Source organism: Rhincodon typus, chromosome 9 (assembly GCF_021869965.1).
Source record: "Rhincodon typus isolate 14 chromosome 9, sRhiTyp1.1, whole genome shotgun sequence".
Taxonomy (NCBI): domain Eukaryota; kingdom Metazoa; phylum Chordata; class Chondrichthyes; order Orectolobiformes; family Rhincodontidae; genus Rhincodon; species Rhincodon typus.
The window spans coordinates 92,145,420-92,155,551 of NC_063340.1; the positions used below are offsets into that span (position 1 = coordinate 92,145,420).

General features: G+C 43.9%; 1 protein-coding gene across 1 annotated transcript in view; it reads left to right on the top strand.

Annotated features, from left to right (window-relative positions):
* The first annotated feature begins 1,853 nt into the window (after positions 1-1,853).
* The window catches only part of LOC109911570 (EMILIN-1), a 222,519-nt gene continuing 214,240 nt past the window's right edge, over positions 1,854-10,132 (top strand). Inside the window, exons 1-3 of the mRNA XM_048601405.1 lie at positions 1,854-2,044; positions 4,004-4,197; positions 4,363-6,552. Of these exons, the coding sequence (XP_048457362.1) occupies positions 1,854-2,044; positions 4,004-4,197; positions 4,363-6,552 (2,575 nt within the window). The remainder of the gene's footprint in view (positions 2,045-4,003; positions 4,198-4,362; positions 6,553-10,132) is intronic.

Below are 10,132 nucleotides of genomic sequence, written 5' to 3' on the forward strand. Positions count from 1 at the left end.
TTAGATGGGCTTCAGATTGGTTTCACAGGTCGGCGCAACATCGAGGGCCGAAGGGCCTGTACTGCGCTGTAATGTTCTATGTTCTATGTTCTATGATGTGGCAACCTGACTCAGAAAATGCACTTGGGATAACATGAAGCTGGTCCATAAGACCAAATAGATTTTTGAAAGTGCCTGTATTGTCAGCACTGTGGCATATGGCCATGAAATAGAAAAATTTCCTTCCAAAGAATCCCTACAGTGCAGAAACAGGACCTTCATCCCAACAAGTCCACACCAACCCTCAGAGCATCTCACCCAGACCCATTCCCCAAACCCACCTAACATACACATGATTGCTACAGGCAATTTAGCATGGCCAATCCACCTAGCCTGCACATCTTTGGACTGTGAGAGGAAACCGGAGCAAACCCATGCAGACACGGGGAGAATGTGCAAACTCCACACAGACAGTCACCTGGAGGGTGGATTGAACCTGGGCTCCTGCCGCTGTGAGGCACCAGTGCTAACCACTGAGCCACTCCTTCTCAGCTGTCTGTCATGCATTATGTGTATAAACAGGCAAGACAAATTAACAAAAGTGACAATCCATTAAAGGTAGAGGTCCAAGTTACTGACTCATTAACAGAAGTGTCTGCTGCTTGGGTATGGTTGCAGGATGGGAGATGCTCTCATAGCCCAGCAGTCTCTGTATGGTGAAGCAGCGAATTCTGGATGACCAATGGCTTCACTTCACAGATATTTGCAAATATGATGTGAAGGCCCTAAATACTGATTACTGCCGTAAGAAGACACCCCATCTGAAATGGAATATTTACTGCTTGTCCATCATATTTCTAAGATGGAATATGCTAACATAGAACTTGTGAGGGAGTTTACCAGTCCCTTCTGAAACTTCTTGTGTGCATTCTTCTACAGCAAGGTAGATTTTTCAGAACATTTCAAAACTGATGAAATAGAACCAGACGGATTTTCCCATGGGCTCTAGAGACCTGACTTTGAAAAAAATGGGAATCCCAACTCCACGAGACTGGTTCTACCAGCATCCTCATTGTCCCTGAACTCAGTGTCCAATTACATGTAGCTAGTGGGTTCTCAGTGCTCCTCCAGTGGAGGTGTTGAGGGGTTAGAACCAACGGATGAAGCTTCAACACAGAGATATCTGCTGAGGAATGGAACAGTTCACTAATAAATGGTGGCAACTGTTGCCAGGAGACTGTGCTGGGTAGCACAGTGGCTCAGTAATTAGCACTGCTGCCTCACAGCACCAGAACTCGGGTTCAAATCCACCCTTGAGTGACTGTCTGTGTGGAGTTTGCACATTCTCCTTGTGTCTGTGTGGCTTTGCTCTGGTTTCTTCCCACAGTCGAAAGATGTGCAGGTTAGGTAGATTGGCCATGTTAAATTACCTGAAGTGTCCAGGCATGTGCAAGATAGGTGGGTCAACCATGGGAAAAGCAGGCTTACAGGGATAGGGGGTGGGTCTGGATCAGACGCTCTTTGGAGGGTTGGTATGAACTCAATGGACCAAATGGCCTGCTTCCACACTGTAGGGATTTTATGTTGAGATCACTGAAGAGTGGGGATCCTCTCTACAGAGGCTATTCCAAGTAGTTTAATTGAGGGCTGTTTTACAGGGTTCACCCACTTGCTTCTCACCTTATGAACGTAGCCACAGCAGAGGCCCACTCTGCTGTCTGAGAAATCCAGACTGTGTATGAACAGTGTCCACAATTAGCACTTTAATTATGAGTAATCAACAGGGCAGACAACAGCCTTGGGTTGCCATCATAACGTCCACCAAACCTGCCTCACCCTCTCAGTAAATACTGCCTAACATGTTTTAAAAACACATGAACATTAATAATGGATCCAGATGCTGGGGTACTGGGCTGATATCTCCCCTTGTATTCAACAGGAACTGGTGTGCCTACGTAGTGACACGGATAGTGTCCTGCATCATTGAGGATGGTGTAACAACATACGTCAAACCAGAATATCAGCCCTGTGGATGGGGCCCGCTACAATGCCCACGGACAGTGATGTGAGTATTTACAGTACTAGTCCCCATGTACAGTACTAGGATAAATCTGCAGCAATTCCTCAGGGCAGTGCCCTAGGCCCACCCATCTTCAGCTGCTTCATCAATGACCTTTCCTTTGTAAGGCCAGAAATGGGACATGTTTGCTAACGATTGCAGAATGGTCAGCACCATTCACAACTCCTCAGATACTGAAGTAGTCTATCTTGAAGTGTTGCTAAGTGGCAAATACATTGCTGTCACACAATTGCCAGGCAATGACCATCTCCAACAAGAAAGAATCCAACCATCATCCCTTGACATTCAATGGCAATATCATCACTGAATCCTACACTATGAACATCCTGGGGGCATTATCATTGACCAAAACTAAACTGGACTAGCCATATAAGTACTGTGACTGCAACAGCAAGTCAGAAGCTAGGAATCCTGGACAGGAAAACTTAACTCCTGACTGCCTAAAGCCATCTACAAGGCATAAGTCAGGAGTGTAATGGCATACTCTCCATTGCCTGGATGGGTGCAGCTCCAACAACACTCAATAAGCTTGACACCATCCAGGAAAAAGTAACCTGCTTGATTGGTACCTCATCTAGGGTAGCAGATTCATGAGAATATTAACAATTGAAACTTCCCCTCCAAGCCACTCGCCATCCTGACTTGGAAATACATCACCTGCTCCTTCACTGTCACTGGGTCAAAATCGTGGAATACCCTCCTTAATGACATTGTGTATCTACTCACAGCACATGGACTTCAGTCGTTCAAGAAAGTGGCTAACCATGACTTTCTCAAGGGCAGTTGGACTGGGCAATAATGGCTGTCCAGCCCAGTATACAGATGTCAGATTGGAAGCTGCTGTCAGAGGGTCCTTAGTTAATTTCCTCAGTGCATCTTGTAAATGGTAGACGCTGTTGCTATTGAGTTGGTGGTGGAGGCAGTGAACTTTTGTGGATGTGGTGCCAATCAAACTGCTTTGTCTTAGGTGCAGCCAGTGATGCCTGCATCCCAAGGAAGAATAGTGAAATTCTTCTTAGTCTGTGGCACCCAGACTTGGACACAGTCCTCTCATCGAGGCTAAACCACTGTTTCATAAAGGTGCCTCACAGCTTCCTTGTTTTTGTTCTTTATTTCTCTATTTACGAGGCCCAGGGTGCCACTTACCTTATTAACACTTTCTCCTCATCCTGCACTGTCAGCTTCAACAATAGAACATAGAGCAGTACAGCACAGGACAGGCCCTTCGGCCCACAATGTTGTGCCGACCTACTATCCTACTATGCAATTATGTTACCAGATCCCTGTGCTCCTGATCCTGAAGGAAAGAAATGGTCATAAACAAGAACTCAATGGAACATCACTACATAACTGTAGACCTGTTTTATTCCTACATGGAGTCACAGAGCCACATAGCACAGAAACAGACCTTTCAGTCCAACCAGTCCATGTTGAATATAATGCCAAACTAAACTAGTCCCACCTACCTGCTCCTGGCCCATATGCCTCCAAACTTTTCCTATTTACGTACTTAGCCAAATGTCTTTTAAACATTGTAGTTGTACCTGCATCCACCACTTCCTCAGGAAGTTCATTCCACACGCAAACCACCCTCTGTGTAAAAAATGTGTCCCTCATTTTTTTAAAATCTCTCTCCTCTCACCTTAAAAAATGTGTCCCCTAGTCTTGAAATCTCCCATCCTAGGGAAAGGGTAACTAGCATTAACTCTATCCATACCCCTCATTATTTTATGAACTTCTAAAGTTGCCTCTCAACCTCCTACACTCCAGTGAAAAAAGACCCAGCCTATCCAAACTTTCTTTATAACTCAAACCTTCCATACCCGGCAACATCCTGGTAAATCTCTGCTGAACCCTCTCCAGCTTAATAATATCCTTGCTATAACTGGGTGACCATAACTGGATATCTATGCTTAAATTTTCCAATCCATTTGTCTCTCACAGTTATCGTTCCTTCATGAAGCCGCGATACAAGCTTGCATATAAAATGGTGACAGAAATGGAATGGAGGTGTTGCCACGGTTACTCAGGAGATGACTGTTCGGTGGGTCCACCAGGACAGACTGACATTGTATCTCCAAGGCCACAACAGCCCAAACCATCTGGGACAAGGCCATCAGGGGGCTCATCAATTGAAGGTAAGTCAACCTGTTGGTGGGAATTCAGGATTGGCCTGCACTGAGCCTTCAGTATGTCATTCTCAGCCTTGTCCCCAAAACATGGCAAGCTGGATTTTACCAATTCCTGGTGACTCCCTGTTCACCTAAATGTTTCAGGTGTCTTTCTATTTCATGTTTTTACAGGAAGAATGGATTCAGATAAATCTCATCAGATGGAAGAAAAGATCCAGAAGTTGAGTCAAGAAATTCACAATCTTCAGTCCACTATCAGAGGGATGAATGAGAAATTCCAGGATGAAATGCAGAAAGCGATTGAAATAGCAATGAACGGGAGGCAGCCAGCTGATGCTGCATCCCACCCTGACGTGAAGGAGACTATCAATGAGATTCAGAAAAAACTCCATCAGATTGATAACCGGGTAAGGGAGCATGACGGTGAGATTAACCTTTTAAACACAATCAAACCAGCGGGTGGTGCTGGCGGTCACTCTGAGACTGGCCAGAAATGGTCAGATCTAAAGGAAGAGCTGGTGAGGGAGGTGGAACGCCGGGTAAAAAACTCCTGCTTCTCCTGTCGAGCTGACGTTGAGCTCCTCCGACAACAGCAGGAGGAAGACAGGCAGAGGCTTCGAGAACTGGGCAGGATATTCAATGCCACTGAGCAACACAATAGGCATCAAATAGAAAGCATTCATAAGCACATAAGTGAGATGCCTGGATCTAGGTCAAGCCTTTGCTGTGCGGAAATAGACAGCATAAAAACAAAGGTGAAGGATGTGGAACGGAAGCTCACATCCCTATCGGATGTGGTAGGAGTTTTGAATCAGAGGTTGGACCATCAGCTTCCTGGCTTATCCTCAGGCAGTTCTCCACGGAATGATCAGTTCCACAAACGATTCCAACAGATTGAACGAAGACTGAACGAAAGTGAGAAAAATCTTGAAAAGCGCATCATGTCACATCTGAAAAATCTGAGGCATGAATTTTCACGCAGAATCCATGGGAATGAAGAGAGAGTCAATGCAGTAGTGTCTGTTGTGGGCAATGGTACAGTTTTTGATGATTGGGTGCGAGACACAGTCGGTGGTTTAGGTGAGGACATTGCAAAGTTAAAGAATATTGTGGGAACAGATAGAGAAAGCCTGTTGACAGTGACATCAAGTGTGTATGACCTGGAATCCAAGCTGCAAAGAGCTGTCAATGGCTGTGCACAGATCTGTAGCCCTCCCCATGTCACTGTCACACATGATGACCAAAATACCTCTGAGATGTTGGATATTTTAACTAAGCTCCAGAGGAAGATTGTGAAAAATGAGGCTAACATTCAAAACATTGAGTCGAACATTCATAACCTTACTATAGGAGGTAATTCATTCAAGAACATGCTGCATCAGTTTGGACAGGACATTGAACAACTAAGGACAACGTTACATTCTAATGTGGAACAAATGGACTTAATCAGCTCCAATCTCCGGGACTTGGAGAACAAGGTACAACGTGCAATTGAAACCAGTGTTACAGAATGCAATACCATGAAAGATGAAGTCCTTCTGCATAGGAATGAAATTAATGTGCGAGTTAATAAACTGACCGAAGAATTGGAGAAACTGAAGGAGAAAGCTGGCCATTCTGAGTATAACTGCAGCTCCATTTGCTCAACAACTCAGAAAGAATTAAACAGGTTAAAAGAGGAGCTCAGAGAGCCTGCCAAATATTATAAAGACCTGCTGTTTAAAATGGAAACCTTCAACAAGACTCTCGATAGGTTTGGAATGTTTGGTGGCAGCTTGGGCTCTGACCTTGGCTCAATGCAGGGAGAGCTGAAAGATGTCATTCTAACCTTCAATTCAATCAATAGCACCTTGAATGTCCTTCAAGATTTTGTTCACCAGCAGAGCCATAACACAAATATCTTGAACACAACTTTCTCTGAAAGTACCGATAGGCTGATTACAGACATCAGCAGGATTGAGGAAGAGATGACTGATCACATTGAAGAAAATAACAATAAGTTCATAAATTTTCAGAAGGAGTTGGACAAGTTCAATAACCGTATGGTGATGGAAATAGACGAATGCAGGGACTCTAATGAAGGACTTGGACAACGAGTGTCCAAACTGGAGACCATCTGTGTCAAGTTGGATTCCGTGTCCCAGAGTCTAGAAAAAATCAAAGAGGGTTTAAACAGACATGTCTCCAGCCTGTGGAACTGTCAAAGAGAATTAAATTCCACGCTGCAGATCCACTCTGGAATGTTGCAAAATATTCAGGACACTCACCTAGGACTTCTGAATCAAAAAATAAGTATGCTGAACCAGTCTATGGCTGAAATACACACTACAGTACACAATTTCACAATTTGGGATTTCACTGGTGAGTAACGGTCAATAATTAAAGAACAATTTACTCACCTTCCTGTCATCATACACTCCCAGGACAGGGACAGCACAGGGTTAGATACAGATACAGAGTGAAGCCCTCTCTACACTGTCTCAATCAAACTCTCCCAGGACAAGGACAGCATAGGGTTAATTAAAGAAGAAATCTCCCGTTACACTGACCCCATCAAACATTCCCAGTGTAGGTAAAGCGCGGGATTAGACACAGAATGAAGTTCCCTCCACACAGTTCGCTCCACACCGTCCCCATCAAACAGTCCCAGGACAGAGACGCCACAGCGTTAGATCCGGAGTAAAGCTTTCTCTACACTGTCCCCTATCAAACACTCCCAGGACAGGTACTAGCAAACTAGCACCAGATGTAATTGATTAACATAAAAAAACACTATTATTTATAATAAAAGGTAAAGTCAACAAAGTTCCACCAGATTACTGGCGATGGTTTAACCTGAGGGTCTCCACACTAGGTGAAGGGTGAGACTGAGAAGGAGAGTCCTTCATGGCATTGTCAGCGACTGTGGAAATTGAACATACCCGCCCCTCCCTCCTCACTGACCAACCCCCATCCCAACTCCCTACCTACACTCACCTATACTGGCTTCATCCCCGCCTCCTTGACCTGTCCATCTTCTCTCCACCTATCTGCTCCTCTATCCACCTTCTATCATCACCTCCTCCTCTCTCTATTTATTTCAGAGCCCCCTTCCCCTCCCCGACTTCTGAAGAAGGGTCCAGACCCGAAACATCAGCTTTCCTGCTCCTCTGATGCTGCTTGGCCTGCTGTGTTCATCCAGCTCTACACCTTGTTATCTCTGAACACATACTCCGCCAAGTTTGCTAACTGACTCCCTGCATTTATTGTAACAAACATAGTCTTACGCAGATGGTGGTGCAAATATGGAATGAGCTGCCAGAGGAAATGGTGGAGGTGGATACAATCACAACATTTAAAATGTATCTAGATGGGTATGTGGTTAGGAAGGGTTTAGATGGATATGGGCAATGCTGGCAAATGGGACTAAGTCAGATTGTGATGTCTGGTCGGTGTGGATGAGTTGGACCAAAAGGTCTGTTTCCATGCTGTATGGCTCTATGATGCTATATGTTAAAAACAGATTAATTACAAATATTCAAATTTGAGCTATACCCTTTAAAATCCAAACACACACATGCACATTGGGATGATGGGACCATCCGATGAACAGAGATTTTTTTTACTACTCGCTCATGAGATGTGGGTGTCGCTGCCTGGTCAGCATTTATTGCCTGTCCCTAGATGCCTTTGAGAAGGTGAAAAGGAAGGACTGTAGAAAAAGGGGTAATCAGCCATGGAGTCTAATGAAATAAAGGAGGCTTCAAACTGAAAGAAAAGGCATACAAAGTGGCAAAGACCAGTGGGAAACTAGAAGACTGGGAAAACTTTAAAGGTCAACAGAAAGCCACAAAAATGGCTACAAAGAAAAGTAAGATAGATTATGAGATTAAACTAGCTCAGAATATAAAGGCAGGTAGCAAAAGTTTCGATAAATGTAGGAAATGAAGAAGACTGGCTAAGGTAAACATAGGTTCTTTAGAGGAAGAGAAGGGGGATTTAATAATGGGAAATGAGGAAACAGCTGAGACATTGAACAAGTATTTTGTGGTCGGTCTTCACAGTGGAGGACACAAATAACTTGCCAGTAATTGATGACAAGGAGACTAACGTAAGTGAGGATCTACACAAGGTCATTATCATGAAAGAGACTGTGTAGGCAAGCTAATAGAGCTAAAGGTAGACAAGTCTCCTGGTCCTGATGGAATGCATCCCAGGGTACTACACGAGATGGCAGGAGCAATAACAAATGCGCTCATGGTAATTTACCAAAATTCGCTGGACTCTGGGGCAATTCTAGCAGATTGGAAAACAGCCAGTATGTTGCCACTGTTTAAAAAAGGAGGCAGACATAAGATGGGGAATTATAGGCTTGTTAGCTTATCTTCTGTAGTGGGGAAAATGCTTGAATCTATTATCAAGGAAGAAATAGCAAGACATCTTGATAGAAATTGTCCCATTGGGCAGACACAGCATGGGTTCATGAAAGGCAGGTCATGCTTGACTAATTTACTGGAATTCTATGAAGACATTACAAGCAATGTGGTGGACAACAGGGACCCAGTAGATGTGGTGTATCTGGATTTCCAAAAGGCATTCGACAAGGTGCTGCACAAAAGGCTGCTGCGTAAGATAGAGGTGCATGACGTCACAGGCAATGTATTGGCATGGACTGAGGATTGGTTAATCAACAGGAAGCAAAGAGTGGGAATAAATGAGTGATTTTCTGGTTGGCTAACAGTAACTAGTGGTGTGCCTCACGGATCAGTGCTGGGACTGCAGCTGTTTATAATTTACATAGCTGATTCGAAGTTGGGGACCACTTAAAGTTACTCATAAAATCTTAGAATGAATCTAAAAATGTCTTTGATAGTTGAGAACTGCTAATGCAATGGCAGGCAACGTGAAGTCGGTGTGATAGATGACAGATAGTGCATAAATTGCATAATTCACATATTGCAGTGTAAATGCATATTGCAATTTCTTAAAATTGCTTTTCATTGCAATCACAAACATATCTAATTGTAACGCCAACATTAACTGTCACATATAATCCATGGAGTCCAAGACCAGGCTTGAAAATATATTAGTACAGATGTAAAATAGTTGCACTAAATGTCATTCTTTGTGGAAAAAAAAACTTACTCAATTGATGCAGTTTGTTTTTGTTAGCTGTTGCTTGTGTCATTTCACAGAGATCAGAATTACTTTATCCCAGTAGTGTGTCAAAGTTTGTGGATGACACTAAGGTGAGTGGTAGAGCAAAGTGTGCAGGGGACTCTGAAAGTTTGCAGAGGGATATAGATAAGTGAGTGGGCGAAGGTCTGGCAGATGGAGTATGATGTTGATAAATGTTAAGTTATACATTTTGGTCAGAATTACAGTAAAAGGGACTATTACTTGAATATAGAACATTACAGCGCAGTACAGGCCCTTCAGCCCTCGATGTTGCGCCAACCTGTGAAACCAATCTGAAGCCCATCTAACCTAAACTATTCCATTATCATCCATATGTTTATCCAATGACCATTTAAATGCCCTTAAAGTTGGCGAGTCCACTACTTTTGCAGGCAGGGCATTCCACGCTCTTACTACTCTCTGAGTAAAGAACCTACCTCTGGCATCTGTCCTATATCTATCACCCCTCAATTTAAAGCTATGTCCTCTCGTGCGAGCCACCACCATCCGAGGAAAAAGGCTCCCACTGTCCACCCTATCTAATCCTCTGATCATCTTGTATTTCTCTATTAAGTCACCTTTTAACCTTCTTCTCTCTAACGAAAACAGCCTCAAGTCCCTCAGCCTTTCCTCATAAGACCTTCTGTCTATACCAGGCAACATCCTGGTAAATCTCCTCTGCACCCTTTCCAATGCTTCCACATCCTTCCTATAATGCAGTGACCAGAACTGTATGTAATACTCCAAGTGCGGCCGCACCAGAGTTTTGTACAGCTGCAACATG